This window comes from Carcharhinus amblyrhynchos, chromosome 6 (genome assembly GCF_965287045.1).
Source record: "Carcharhinus amblyrhynchos chromosome 6, sCarAmb.v2.hapA, whole genome shotgun sequence".
Taxonomy (NCBI): domain Eukaryota; kingdom Metazoa; phylum Chordata; class Chondrichthyes; order Carcharhiniformes; family Carcharhinidae; genus Carcharhinus; species Carcharhinus amblyrhynchos.
The window spans coordinates 52,909,761-52,925,129 of NC_137329.1; the positions used below are offsets into that span (position 1 = coordinate 52,909,761).

Below are 15,369 nucleotides of genomic sequence, written 5' to 3' on the forward strand. Positions count from 1 at the left end.
CATGACCCCAAATCTTGCCACGTGACCCCATTTGGTTTGGGGGGGTGGTGGGGGTGCGGGTTAAGACCCATGGTTTGGGAGGCTCTGGTCTCAAACCAATTTGAAACAGATGGAGTGCAATCTTACTGGCTTGTCCTGTCAGTCAGTTGGCGAAGGAAGCAGGTAAGATACTGCAAGAGGTGAAAAATCAGAATCGTGTCTGATTTCTTGTTTCTCGTGATCTTAAACTTACTGGCTGGCAAAATGGGCTTCACACCCTTTGATTTGATTATGCATGACATGCTTAGCATGTCATCAGTGAGTCCTGGATGTTCCTTGTGGGGGTAGGAATCGGCACACAGAGCGATCAACAGCGGGTCCTGATGTCTTTTTGGGCAGGGGGTGCGGGGTAGAGGGTGACAGGAAACCTCCCAATGCACTGGGATTGGGGTGCCATTGTGTAGGCAGCTGACTCAGCTCACTGGCAAGATTAATCTCAGCCTCCCCCAACTGGCGGGAATCACATCTGGGCTTTTTTTAAAACTAAGTGCTGTAGCTGGGAGCTCATCCAAATGGTGCAAATCTCTCCCGTTTTCATGCACTTTCGCATTTGGAATTTTTTCATAAAATTCTGCCTGTGGACTTTAGGGAAGCAATTGTCCAGTTATTAACTGATCCGCCAATCAAAACAGGCAACAAAGGTTTCTTTATCCCTAATAATCTCATTGTCCCTTTTCAAGAAATGGAAGAACCAAGTGGTCATGTGACACCTTCACCTTCCTTTCGTATCTCAAATAGTTCATGAAGAAATATTATGCATTGAGATATCACTTGACATGATGGGTTTTAACAGTGGAGTTCAGGTAGGAATGTGTGGCACAGTCTGATTATTGAGGCAGCCTCTTTCCAGTAGGTGAGCCCAGAACTCAGGAGGACAGTTTTAAAATAAGGTGTTGCCCTTTTAGAAAAGAGATGAGGAGAAATGTTTTCTGTTAGAAGGCTTTCCAACTTTGGAGCTCCATGCCTAAGAAAGCAGTGTCAATAAATATTTTTAAGGAAGTGGCAGATAAATTCTTGTTAGGCACAGGAATCAGAGGTTATCGGGCGAGATAGAAATGTGGATTTAGAAACACAAAAAGATCAGCCATGATCTTAACGAATTGTGAGCAGGTTTGAGGGGCCAAATGGTCTACTTCTACTCCCATTTTGTACACTCATATCCCTCCATGCACCCTTTTAAGCAGCAATTAGCCTGCTTACTTTAAGTTATAAATGTTATTGGTTGATATGAGCAGCCTAACACAGTTTAAACGATGCGGAGAATGGTCTCCATTGCAGATTTTTCTTGGAATAAAGCAGAAGATTTGCATTCAAGCAAAATGCTGCAGATGCTGGGAAACTGAGATAAAAACAAAAAAAAGTGCTGGGACCGCTCAGCTGGTCAGGCAGCACCTTTGGAGAGAGAAACAATTAATGTTTCAGGTCAATGACTCTTCATGAGAAGACTTGTACCTTGCCATGTTTCTTGCCAAATCCAAAAAACTCAACTTCTCCAACGTTGTAAATGGACTCCCTTTTAATTGGCTCATTAACATTGCGGCCATTGTATATTTTCGCTCTGGTCAGTTTGTCTCCTATGGCCTCTGCTTGGTCCTCTCTAGGATGCTGACACCGGCAAATACTTTCTCCACTAAAAGAGACAACATAAAATATAGGTAACAAAAACAGAAAATGGGGAAAGACTCAGCGGACAGGATTTTACAGTCTCACTTGTCCCAAAACCGTAAAATCCCACCCGCGATTAATGGATCTTGCCACTGTCCGCCCCTTGCCCGCTTCGATTCCTGTGGCGGGCGGGATGGTACAATTCTGGCCAGCAAGTCTGGCAGCATCTACAGAGAGAGAAACAGAGTTAGCATTTCAGGTCCGTACGACTCTTCTTCAGCGCTATTACAGGTAACCAAATTTCTCATAAAGATACCAGGTCTAGCTTTTGTACCTGGGTTGGTTTTCTTCATTTTATCACCTATGTTCAGTTGGAAATATTGTTTTCACATGGTGAAGCTGAGGTTTAGAGAGAGTTTATACATCACCAATCAGGCCTTAAACAAGAGACATTTTGAAGCATGCTTTTATTTTTTAATCTGGAAACATTAATGTTTGTAGTTTTGGTCATGAGTGTTTGAAACACATGTGTAAGAATATCTAATGAAAAACCTTCCCACCACTTGTTCAGCCAAATACAGACTGTCCAGTAAGAAATTGTCTTAAAGGCGTATCTGGGGTAAAGTGGAAATAATACCCAGCTCTCAATGACTGGTCTACCTCCTTAGGTTCCGAATCATTTACTGAGCTCTGGAATCCAACACAAAACCCTTCTGAGCGTCAGAAGTTTGGCATGGTTCGAAATCTAGAAGTTTATTTTTGGCTCGATAAAATCTGGACATCTATCTGCGCTGAAAAGGCAATTAGAATCGTAAAAAGTTATGGAAAACATCTCCCTTGGGCCTATGCGGTTCTCTAACAGCCCCCTCCTATTCTGGCCCTATGCTGGTTCATTAATACCCCCTGGATCTATGGTGGTTCACTAATATCGCTCCAGACCTGTACTGGTTCTGTAACATCCTCCTGGATCTATACTGTTCTCTGACACTCCTGGGCCTACGGTGGTTCTCTCATATCCCCTGGGCCTTTGGTAGTTCTCTAACATCCTCCTGGGCCTCTGCTGGTTCACTAACAGCCCCTTGGGTATGTGCTGGTTTTCTAACATTCCCTTGGGCCTTTGTTGTCCAGTAGCCCCCTCCCAGACCTATGTTGCCTCTCTTACATCCTACAGGTCTATGCTGTGCTCTAACACTCTCTGGACCTATGCTATCTCTCTGTTATCTTTTTTGTCCCATCTCTTTCCCAAAACTCCTTATTATGCTCGTGGTGTTCTCTAAAATTAGTGGCAATGCTGTCTTTACCCCATCTTGAGCGGAAGTAGGAGTTGTTGTTGATGTAATGAAGTGCGCTACAAAGTTATTCATTTACTGCACTATCTATAGTTTGGGCAAAGTCATGAAGCCAGTCATGCAGATCTGCTTACTTTACCCTGTGAACCACCAATATGTGCACTGACTTGCTACCACCCTTCCACTTTTCAAATTCTCCCCACCCATTCCTATCAATCCATCATGAATGAAGGGTGGAATTTTCCGCTTCCGCCGAAGTCAATGTCATGTCATGAGTGTCTGGAGTTGGGGACCAAGTGTAGTGTGCCAAAATTCGCAGATGACTCTAAGATGGTTGGCAGAGCAAAGTGTGCAGAGGACAGTGAAAATCTCCAAAGCGATATAGATCGTCTAAGTGGGCGGGTTAAGGTCTGGCAGTTGGAGTACAATCTTGGTAAATGGGAGGTCATCCATTTTGGTAGAAATACAGCAAAATTGTCTATTTTGAATGATTTGCTGCATTTTCCAGCCCCAACCTCACCAGTAGTCTCTGCAAGAGTTTGCCATCTCTTCCTATCCAAGAGCAACACATCTATGATTCGTATAAATCCATCTATTTTTTAGATTATTAACAGGAGCTTCTGGTGTTGCTATCAGTGAAACCTTGGATCCTAACTGTTTTGCAGCTGTTCAGTAAGGGTTTAGAGAGGTGTAAATATTGGCTGATGAAGGATAACCATTGCACCAAGTACACATTCAGTAACAATATAAATGATTGAGTAGTATGCTTGCCATAGAGATTTATTGGAAAAGCTTAGTTGCTTCTTCATTTACATGGTCCCAATAAGAGCCTATTGTGCAAAGACAATCTATCCTAAAGCAGAGTCACTAAAACTCAACTCACTATTTTGAGATTAGTCAATTAAGTAGTCCAAGCATTAGGCTGGATATTAATGGGGTGCCACTCCTGCCCCATTCCCCAATTAAGAAGCCAATAGAAAGCCTACCCACTATCTTGACTGTTGCCCCACAGCAATTTAAAGCTGTGGACAGCTTTCATTGAATAAAGACAAGATATTTAGGGTGGCACAGTGGCAGTGGTTAGCACTATGCCTCACAGCATCAGGGACCCGGGTTCAATTCCAGCCTCGGGTGTCTCTGTGTGAAGTCTGCACATTCTCCCCGTGCAGGTGCTCCGGTTTCCTCCCACAGTCAAAAGATGTGCAGATTAAATGCATTGGCCATACTAAATGCTCCTAGCATCACGGCCATTCCGATTGGCCAGCAGCTCTGTAGTTCTACCAACACTGATGACTGCTGGGGCGACAGCCACAGAGCCCAGCTAAGTCTGGGTGTCTCAGGGGTTACCAGTTTGACCTGGAGAGGAGTGAGGGCAGGAATCAAGATGACAGTGGATGGACCTTGGAGGTATGCTGCTTCCAGGTAGCCTCTCAAAATGTGTCCCTCTGTCCAAGACTTCCCACATGGCGTAGGTCCCCATGTCACTTGTAAAATAGTAGCAGGGATGGAGTAAGCTCCTTTAGTGTCCATTAATTGGCTGCTTAAGGGTTGCCAAAGGTCCAAGGGCATGCCCAAATCTCCATCCCTTGCACAATTTCAGATAAGCAAGGGGCAGTCAAGTACATAAGTACAGGAGTAGGCCATTTTGCCCCTTGAGCCTATTCTGCCATTCAATAAGATCATGACTGTTCTTTTTGTGGATTCAGCTCCACTTACCCGCCCGCTCACCATAATTCTTACTTCCTTTACTGTTCAAAAATTTACTCACCTTTCCCATCAAAACATTCAATGAGGTAGCCTCAACTGCTACACTGGGCAGGGAATTCCACAGACTCACAACCCTTTGGATGAAGAAGTTCCTCCTCAACTCAGTCCTAAATCCGCTCCCCATTATTCTGAGGCCATGCCCCCTTGTTATCCTTTCATCTTCCAGCGGAAACAACTTCCCTGCCTCTATCTTGTCTATTCCCTTCATAATCTTATATGTTTCTATAAGATCTCCCTCATTCTTCTGAATTCCAATGAGTGTACTCCCAGTCTACTCAGTCTCTCCTCAAAGCCAACCCTCTCAACCCCGGAATCAACCTAGCGAATATCCTCTACCCCCTCCAGTGCCAGTATATCCTTTCTCAAGTAAGGAGACCAAAACTGCACACAGGTGTGGCCTCCCCAGCACCTTATACTGCTGCAATATATTCGTGCTGTTTTTAAATTCCATCCCTCTAGCAACGAAGGACAAAATTCCATTTGCCTTCTTAATTACCTGTTGCACCTGCAAACCAGCTTTTTGTGATTCATACAAAAGGATACCCAAATTCCTCTGCACAGCAGCATTCTGCAACATTTTACCATTTAAATAATAGTCCATTTTGTTGTATTCCTACCAAAGTGGATGACCTCACATTTACCAAGATTGTACTCCAACTGCCAGACCTTTACCCGCTCACTTAGACTATCTATATCGCTTTGCAGACTTTCAGCGTCCTCTGCACACTTTGCTCTGCCAATCATCTTAGAGTCTTCTGCGAATTTTGACACACTACACTTGGTTCCTAACTCCAAATCATCTACGTAAATTGTAAACAATTGCGTTCCCAATACTGATCCCTGAGGCATACCATTAGTCACTGATTGGCAATCAGAAAAACACCCATTTATGCACCCCCGCCCCCACCACTTTGTTTTCTCTTAGTTAACCAATCCTCTATCCATGCTAATACATTACCTGTAGTACCGTGCACCTTTATCTTGTGCAGCAGCCTTTGGTACAGCACCTTGTCAAATGACTTCTGGAAATCCAGATACACCACATCCACAGGTTCCCCAATGTCCACTGTGCATGTAATGTTCTCAAATAATTCCATGAAGCTATTCAAACATGGCCTGCCTTTCATGAACCCATGCTGCTTCTTCCTTAATATAAATAGGGACAATTTATATCCAATATCTCGCTATTTCTTCCTTGATGATAGATTCAAGCATTTTCCCTACTACAGAAGTTGAGCTAACTGGCCTATAGTTGCCTGCCTTTTGTCTATCTCCTTTTTTAAACAGTGGCGTCACATTTGCTGTTTTCCAATCTGCGGGAACCATCCCAGAATCCAATGAATTTTGGGAAGTTACCACTAGTGTATTTGCTATTTCCCCTGCCACCTCTTTTAGTACCCTGGGATGCATTCCATCAGGACCAAGAGACTTGTCTGTGGCTCCATTAACTTGCCCAATCTATCAGTTTCGTGAGGAGGCCGGCTGCTGAATTTTACATGCCATCTCATCTTCAAAACAACCGGCAAGGGAGCATAAAAGCGTATGGAAGGTAAAAGGCCAGTCAAATTAAAATATCCTTATTTCAGGATCTGTTCTCAAACTGCTATTGCAAACTTAGTTTGTCCCACATGCAGAATCCACGGCACACACACACACGTGCATTCCTTGGCGCTCACACACACATGCATGCACACATAATATGAAAACTAGCAGCATCTGTTGTAGCTTCAATCAACAAAGAGCAACAATCCCTCAATACCCCACAGGATCTAGAAAATGAATCAGTGTTGAAAGATGCAAAATAACGACCATTGGATTTGCATTGAGCTGCACAGTCGGGCAAATCAGACAGGTGTAGCACAGAGAGAGGAAATTAATTTGCATCATTTTATAAAGTTTGACCTCCATTGCATAGTTTCCAGTACAGGTCATTGCATTGAGGTTTGCTGGATTCAGCATTTTGAAAACATTTTTCCATTCACTGCACCATCTAGACTTTAAAACTTAGGGCTAAATCTTATCAAAGATTGGCAGTGTTTTTTTCTGGTGAGAAAACAGATGTGTTTCACTCCAAATCATACAACAATCTGCCAAAAGAAATCAAGGGGTGTAGTGGGGCTGGGGCCTCAACACTGGCAAAACCTCACTGCACAGATATCAGGGCACCATCTTTATATGGCGCCCTGATCATATCCTAAGTGAATCTCTCTCTCTCCTCCCCCCACCCCCCCAAACACACACACACAGCCCACCACAGAGTTCTCAGGGGCTCCCTTTCCCATCCCTGATCATCAGCCCTTCTCCCCTCTCCACCCCCCCACAATTTGCGCCAGCATCCACTTCCACCCCCCATCCGACCACCACAAGGGCCATCACCCGCATCCCTAGCTCCTCTATCCACTCCTGGACAGCACCGCATCTCAACGGATCACCCCATGAGGCTCCCACTGGGGCCCATCCTTGGCACTGTCAGTTTGGTATGGTGCCAACCTGGCAGGGCTACTTGTAACAAGATTGCAACACCACTGTCTGGCCATGTCTCTTCCCCTGGGGGTATACCTACCTTTATGCCCCCAGAGAGACTGCAATGACAGGGCTCTGTGAACCTGTTGTAAACTGTGCCAATGTGACATTATGTTGGCACAGTGTCAAAATACGGCTGGGGTTCAATGGCTGGAGTTTTACTGGCCTGCCCGCCACAGGAATCGGAGCAGGCAAGGGGGTAGCGGACAGGAGGGCTCATTGATCTCAGACAGGATTTTATGATTTCAGGACGAGTGAGGCTGGAAAATCTTGCCCAATATCTGGAGAGGGGGTGGGTTAGTAACATTCAAATCTATTCAAATTCATGTAAAGCAAGTTCACATCCGTCATGATGTGAACTTGGTGACTTGGCCAATGAGAAAGATCCAAAATCATAAACAATGGCGAGAACTGAACTTGTGGATCTTGAACCCTGCCAGCATTCAGATAGATGGCGAACGAGTGCTCAAGATCGCCTCTCAAGTTGAATAAGACTACAAAAGCATAAAATTAAATTATTACAATCAGTTGAGGATGAATTTAATGGGTACACTTCTTGTTTGACTGTAGCACGGCTTTTCTTTAAAGGATATAATTGCCATTTTAATATTAAAATCTGTCCTGACCTTGCGTGTAAGACACACTTGCATATCAACAGATGTACACGTCTCGGCTGATAGATAGAATCATAGAATCTCAGTGCAGACGGAGGTCTATCGAGACTGCACCGACCACAATCCCACCCAGGACTGTCTTCTGCTGCGAGAAACATGCCGTGGGGGTGGCCGGAGAATCACGCCTGATATCTCTATTCCTCTGTCCGTACACGCTCCCAACCTGCTGAGTGTTTCCAGTTGAATCAAAATCAGATTTTATGAAGTGGCGAGCATATTTGAAGGGCCAAATGGCATGCTCCTGCTCCTAAGCCCCATGTTCACATTTTCAGCACCTACAATGTTTTTGTAAAGAACAAAGAAAACAAAGAAAAGCACAGCTCAGGAATAGGGCCTTTCGACCCTCCAAGCCTGCTAATCATGACGCCCTCACAAAACCAAAGAAAACCTTTTGCCCTTACTCAGGCTGTACTCACTCTTTTCCCTCTTTATTCAGATGCCTCTTAAATGTCGCTAATGTGCCTGCTTCCACCACCTCCCCTAGCAGTGTGCTCTAGGCATCCACCACTCTGTGTGAAAAACACTCTCCGCACATCTCCCTTAAACTTTCCCCCCCTCACCGTGAACCTGTGTCCCCTTGTAATTGACACTTCCAGCCTTGGAAAAAGCCTCTGACTATTCGGCCTCTGATAATTTTGTAGACTTCTTTTCTGATCAGAGAGACCTGACAATGGGAAAGATTTTTTTCTCCACAGAGTAGCAAAATATAAAATGCGTTGCCAGAAACAACATTGGAGTGGCGGGACCAAGTTTTTCAAAGTGCTGGCCAGGGCAAAATGGGCCAAAAGGCCTTTACTGTGTGTAAGTGGCAGATTTACATCCATATATGCAACACATTTTATGTCCAAAATTTTATGGGCAGTTTCTGCTGATTGTGTTAGCTTTTCCTGACAAATGCAGAGTGTGCTCTGTACCTCTTGTCTCCAGTCCTACAAGCCCAGAATCTCAAATACACCAGGCGCTCCTCTTCAATGCTACTCCTAGTGCTAGTGGAGAGGATTCCCCAGTTGCAGGATGCAGGAATTCCCACATGTATGCAATGCAGGATTGATCTCTCCTCCACTGCATCAGTGACTGGGCTCGGGTAGGGGTAGAACTGAGGGGAAGAGGGCAAAAGTGGAAGAGGAAATAGTGTCAAAGGGCAACAAGCAAAAGATAGCAATGGAGGGGCTAGGAAAGATGGAAAATGAAGCAGTGAAAGACGAAACAAAAAGTTGATAAAAAAGCAAAGAAAAGGAGAGTAAATTTACCAATTTAAAAAAAGTATTTACAAGTAGCTAGTGTAAGCGTTGCTCCTGAGAAGCAGAGATAGAAATAGTCATGGGGAATGAGGACATTGCAGATAAGTAGAACAAATTGGACGGCACAGTGGCAAGCATTGCTGCCTCACAGTGCCAGGAACCCAGGTTCAGTTTTGGCCTTGGATCATTGTCTGTGTAGCATTTGCACATTCTCCCCGTGTCTGTGTGGGTTTCCTTCAGGTGCTATGACTTCCTCCCGCACACTCCACAGATGTGCAGATTAGGTTAATTGACCCTAGTGTCAGGGAGATTTGCAGGGTAAATGTGTAGGGTTACGGGAATAGGGTCTGGGTAGGATTGTGGTCAGTGTAAACTCGATCAGCTGGATGGACTCCTTCTGCACTGCAGGGATTGTATGAAATATTTTTGCTGGAATTTTACCACCCTGTCAGCTACGGATATCAGAGTGGGTGTGGGGAGGACAATGGGAAGGTCCATTGATTTTGGATGGGATTTTCCAGTCTTGGGTCGAACAAGGCCATAAAACCCCACCCTTTGTGTCGGTCATTACTATAGAAGGTACAAATTACATATAGAGGATAACGGGGCTAATAAGAGTGAGGCTATTCAGGTCAGAGGGAAAGTATTGGAGAAACTCAAGGAACTAAATTTCAAAAAATTCTCAAGATCTGATCTCCTAATCCTAGAATTTGACAAGACGTTGCTGCAATGATAGCAGTTGCATTGGTTATGTTTTTCTGAAATTCCCTGGGTTCTAGAATGGTCCCAATCTTTGAAATGTAACATTGGTATTCAAGAAAGGTGGGAGGGAGGGAGAAAAATGGAACTACAGGCCAATTAGCCTGATATCAGTAATTGGAAAATAATCCATTATTGAGTAAGTCTTAACAATGCACTTAGACAGTCATAGTCTGATCAGGCAAAGTCAAAGTAGTTTCTTGAAAGGGAAATAGTATTTAACAAATTTATTAGGTTCTTGAGGATGTAACTAGTAGGGTAGATAAAGGAAAACCAGAAGATATAGTGTACCTGGAATTTCAAAAGACATTGAATAAGATGGGAATGCACAAGATAGAGGACTCATGGAGTTGTGGGGTGATACATTAGATGGATAGAGGATTGGATAATGGACACAAAGTTAAGAATAGAGATGTGTTGGGAATTTCAAAGTGGCAGGCTTTGTCTAATGGACTGCTGCAAGGATCAGTGCTGGGGCCTCAGTTTTTGATAAGAGAGGGGATTAAGGGTTATGGGGAGAGGGCGGGAAAGTGGAACTGAGCCACGACAGATCAGCCATGATCTTATTGAATGGCGGGGCAGGCTCGAAGGGCTAGATGGCCTACTCCTGCTCCTATTTCTTATGTTCTTATGTTATTTACAACGTATTTAATGACTTTGGTGAAGGGATCGATGGCTATGTATTGCAAATGGTTGAGTGAAGGCTTACTGGATTGGTTCTTGCTATGAGAAAATTTTATCCTCTGATGAAAGGCTGAGAAAATTGGGCCTATATTCTCTGGTATTTAGAGAAATGAAAGATGATTTCATTGAAACATGCAAGAGGGCTTTGACACGATGGACACTATCATTTAGATGGGAGAAATTTCTTTGCTGAAAGCAAACTCTCTATCCCAGAAGGTGGGAGATGCTCCATTATTGAATATATTGAAGACTGAGATAGATAGATTTTTGGTCTCTCAGGGAATCAAAGAATAGTGTGCATTTTCCTGTTCACTAAAGACAAGCTGTGATCAAACTGGATAGCAGAGGAGGCACAAGAGGCCCTCCAGTCCTTCTTCTTATGTTCTTAGGTAGAAACTGAGAGATATGCTTTAATTGTGGGAGTGCCAGTGTTAACTGGGAGGGTGGGGGAGGGGTGGGAAAATAGTGAACAGTGCCAACATGAATTTAGCCTAATCGGGGAGGGAGGGTGACCTGCTGTGTACTACAGTTGGTAGGGGGAGGGAGGAAGGGACCTGCTGCTGCTCTGCGTGTGATTGGTGGGAAGACAGGGTGGCATGATCGGTCTGGATGGTGGGAACTATACTTTCGGGCATTGTGGGGCTCATGATTGCCCATGGGCCCCCCACGATTTTTGGGGAAGGGCTGGGTCAAGGCTGGCTGCAACAGCTCCCTCTCTGTCTCTCTCTCTTTTTCTCTCTCTGTCAGCCCTCTGCTGTTGATATTGCGCATGTGCAGGTGCAAAGATCTGCACATGCGCAATAACTCTCTCTGCTGGCTGATGAGGTTAGCCCTGCCCACTGCCTCTAGTAGCTAGAAACAGTCTAGCTAATTGTTTTTTCAAGCACTATGTGCATAAGTATGGAAGTAAAATTTCACCTAAAAAATGGATCTGCAAGTCTCTCATTTTCATGCTTGCCAGACACTTAGTATTTTTCTTGTAAAATTCTGCCCATTATCGCCTTGGTGGCTTTTAATGAATGTCACTTCCTAACTTTGCAGCCACTTTCAATAAACAGGTTGACAAATCTCTGACATTAGACAAATGATGAGTAAGTAACATGACCACCAAGTGGGAGTTTGGGTCACCATCACAATAGAACTTTAAAAAGCCTGGTTAATAGTTGGCTTCAGAGATCCAGCTGATTAACGCTGACCTTACCTAGTCTGACCGATATGGTTGCCCTGTCAGTGGCTAAGTAAGCCAATCAATTTGATTAACCTGGTGACAAATATCAGCCTTGCCAGTGACTCACCATGCAGAGAATTAAAAGTGAATCATTTACAAGATGATATTTCAAAAGATTCTGGACCTCCCCTTCGCCCTCACACCAAATATAACCCTCAAAGTGAAGGAGCGCTACATAATTTGAAGTTACAAAGGCTGAGTCACTATTTATTTTTCACATTAGTTATAATCAGGGCGATTAATGCACTACAAACATAACACCTCCCCACCCTGTGCTGATTTACACGCAAACCCAAAGCTAGATGAATTTACATTCCTCAAGCAGGGATCAGCATTAGATTACTTGCCTGTCATACAGGGTTTTCATAATATTTCCACTCTTAATTAAACTTAATTAAACCCCTGTAAAGGGGTTTCTGCCTATAGCCCAGACCTAATCCAGTTGGACCTCCTTTTCTTTTGGTAAGGTGGAACCTATCTTCCATTTAACTTTCCAGGGAACATTAGAATTTGACACTTGTTCATGTGTTGCCCAAAATAACTGATTGTACGTTTCTCCTGGTATGGGTCAGCTATGATACACAGATCTGCAATTTCCTGTTGCACAGTGCTTGACTAATGAATCATTTGGGTTTTCAGGAGCCCCAGGTTTTTCCCCAGGTTGACAGTGCTGTTACTTAGGTAATTATAGACCACTGTCTCCTTAATCTGGGAGTAGACTGATTTTTCCAAAGTATTGCTAAACACAGTGCTACCATTAGCGTCAGCATGGCTCGCATTGAGTGACTCCATACAGGAACTTCTAGTTAAAAACATTTGAGTCCAGCGGTTCAGTTAATGAATTGATGGAAATAAAGGTCATGTCATTTTTGATACGTGCTTGAATTTCAATAAGAGACCAATAGGCTTTTGAAGAAAATATGCACATTTCAGTGAAGGACGTTGACGTGTGGTTTTAGAATTGGACAAAGACAAATCTTACATTGGTGAACTTTGACCGAGTTAACTATTTTAAATGTAGCTTTCTCTAAGCCCAATGAAAATCTGTACTGTTCTGGGAAATCCAGCTGTTTTGAAGACTCATTTTACTGGTGAGAGTCACACCCAGGGTAATGCCTTTCAACCACCCATACTAAAGGGGATGAAAGACTATGTAACAGCAACAGTGCAGGCAGGCCATGCCCATATCAGGTAAAGTTGGAATAAACTAGCTGTGGGCTGAGCAGTGAATTCCTACGACTCTCCTGAAAGGTTATTGTGTTCGTTCAAAATGGTTGCAGCACGGTGGCACAGCGATTGGCACTGCTGCTTCACAGCCCCAGAGACCCGAGTTCGATTCCTGACTTGGATCACTATCTGTGCGGAGTTTGCACGTTCTTCCCATGTTTGCGTGGGTTTTCTCTGAGTGCTCCGGTCTCCTGTCACAGTCCAAAGATGTGCGGATTAGGTAGATTGGCCACGGTAACTTGACCCTTAGTGTCAGGGGGATTAGCAGGGTAAATTCGTGGGGTTTTTGGATAGGGCCTGGGTGGGATTGTTGGGCAGGCTCGATGGGCCGAATGGCCTCCTTCTGCACTGTAGGGATTCTATGATCCCCATCTTTCTTTAAACTTCACCCTAAGCTTTATTTATCCTGAGGTCCTCAGCCACTCCATTCCACTGATTAGGGAAGTATAATGGTAGTTATTGCTAACAAACAACACGCACAACAATGATAGCATTTTTGCATAATTTCCATATCTTTTGGTGTAGGCCTACAATAACTGGACCCATGCCAACCAGTGAGGTTAAAACAAAAGACACAATAGTTTTCTTTGCTGGAGAGAGTTTGTTGACTTTGTCCACAGTCAGTACTACTCACTCCACCATTTTTAGGTGGTATAAATACCTATCACCTGTTTAATGATGTATTTGCTTACCTAATTTGTAGTTAATAAGTTGACAGCCGTGCTAAAATAAACACAGTCCTGTACTTACCTTGTAGTGAGTTGTGATCTTAAGCTCTCTCCACAGATATTGGACTCTTCTTTATTACCAACGCGGGTTTTCTGTGAAGAGAAAGCAAAAATGGTGGCACAGCAACAACTTCACATCAACAATCAGTCACATTGACCCAACAAGAAGAGAGCTAAACATACTGGACTTGTCACCTCAGCTGGGCTAATTAGCTTCCAGTTTTGATGGAACCAAAATTTTAAAAATCATGTGAACTTGCAAAGTGTTAATGTTAATCACTGAAATTTTAAGTTTATTTATTAGTCACAGGTAGGCTTACATTAACACTGCAATTAAGTTACTATGAAAATCCTCTAGATGCCACACTGCGGAGGCTGTTTGGCTACACAGAGAGAATTTACCATGGCCAGTGCACCTAACCAGCATGCAGGAGGAACCTGGAGCACACAGATGAAACCCACAGAGACACAGGGAGAACGTGCAGATTCCACAGACAGTGACCCAAGCCAAAAATTGGACCTGGATCCCTGACGCTGAGAGGCAGCAGGGCTAACCACTGTGCCACCCACTTCTCTTTAATATTTTGATACTTCTTGCCCTATCTTCAGCAGTTCAGAAGAAGAGTCATATTCGACTCAAAATGTTAACTCTGTTTCTTTCTCCACAGAAACTGCCAGACCTGCTGAGTAGTTCCAGCATTTTCTATTTTGATTTCAGATTCCAGCATCCACAGCGTTTTGCTTTCTGTTATAAAAGGACTAGGATCTGGCTTGGGGTTTTCTTTCTCAAGAGACATTAATGACACATGCCTGACAATATTGTCAAGGAACAAATGATCTATGTCTAAGTGTCTTAAATTGCAAGTAAAATGCATCAACATTAATGTTAAAGGTAAGCAGATCTGTGGAGAGTTAGAGTTGAATTAGCATCCTTTCTGCTACAGATAGCGTTACAATCTGTTACAATGCGTTTCTGAACACACTCTGCCAGACGCTCAATGAATGTTCCAAAAACTTATGCAGTGCACAACATTATGACAAATAGGTTAATGAGGAGTTGTACAGGTTTCACAATAACAAATGCAAAGGGTCCAATATTAAATGGACAGTCTTCAGATTTGTCCTTGCACATCGTTCAAGGAAACTATCCAGCCCTAATGGAAAGAACTGGCCAGAAAGAATGAGATTAAAGATCTTGAAGAAACATAAGAAAGGAGCTATGGGAATCATTTTTCGAATCAAACATTTCCAGTAACACCTATATGAAAGAACATTTACTTTCTTAACGGATTATCATCCGCCAACAATATTTCATAGGATCCCTATAGTGCAAAAGGAGGCCATTCGGCCCACTGGGTCTGCATCGACCACAATCCCATGCACACCCTATCCCCATAATCCTATACATTTACCCTGGCTAGTCCCCCTGACACTGAGGGACAATTTAGCATGGCCATTCCACCTGACCCGCACATTTTTGGACTGTGGGAGGAAACCCACAAAGACACGGGGAGAACATGCAAACACCACACAGACAATGACTCAAGCCAGGAATCGCACCCGGGTCCCTGGTGCTGTGAAAGATCATTGAAATTTTCAGTAGAT

The 15,369-nt window shown here is 43.7% G+C and overlaps 1 protein-coding gene across 1 annotated transcript in view; it reads right to left on the reverse strand.

Annotated features, from left to right (window-relative positions):
- trpm5 (transient receptor potential cation channel, subfamily M, member 5) overlaps positions 1–15,369 on the reverse strand; it is a 108,064-nt gene that overhangs the window by 71,125 nt on the left and 21,570 nt on the right. The window contains exons 2-3 of the mRNA XM_080191464.1: positions 13,787–13,857; positions 1,492–1,669 (exon numbers count right to left, since the gene is read on the reverse strand). Coding sequence (XP_080047590.1) covers positions 1,492–1,669; positions 13,787–13,857 — 249 coding nt within the window. The remainder of the gene's footprint in view (positions 1–1,491; positions 1,670–13,786; positions 13,858–15,369) is intronic.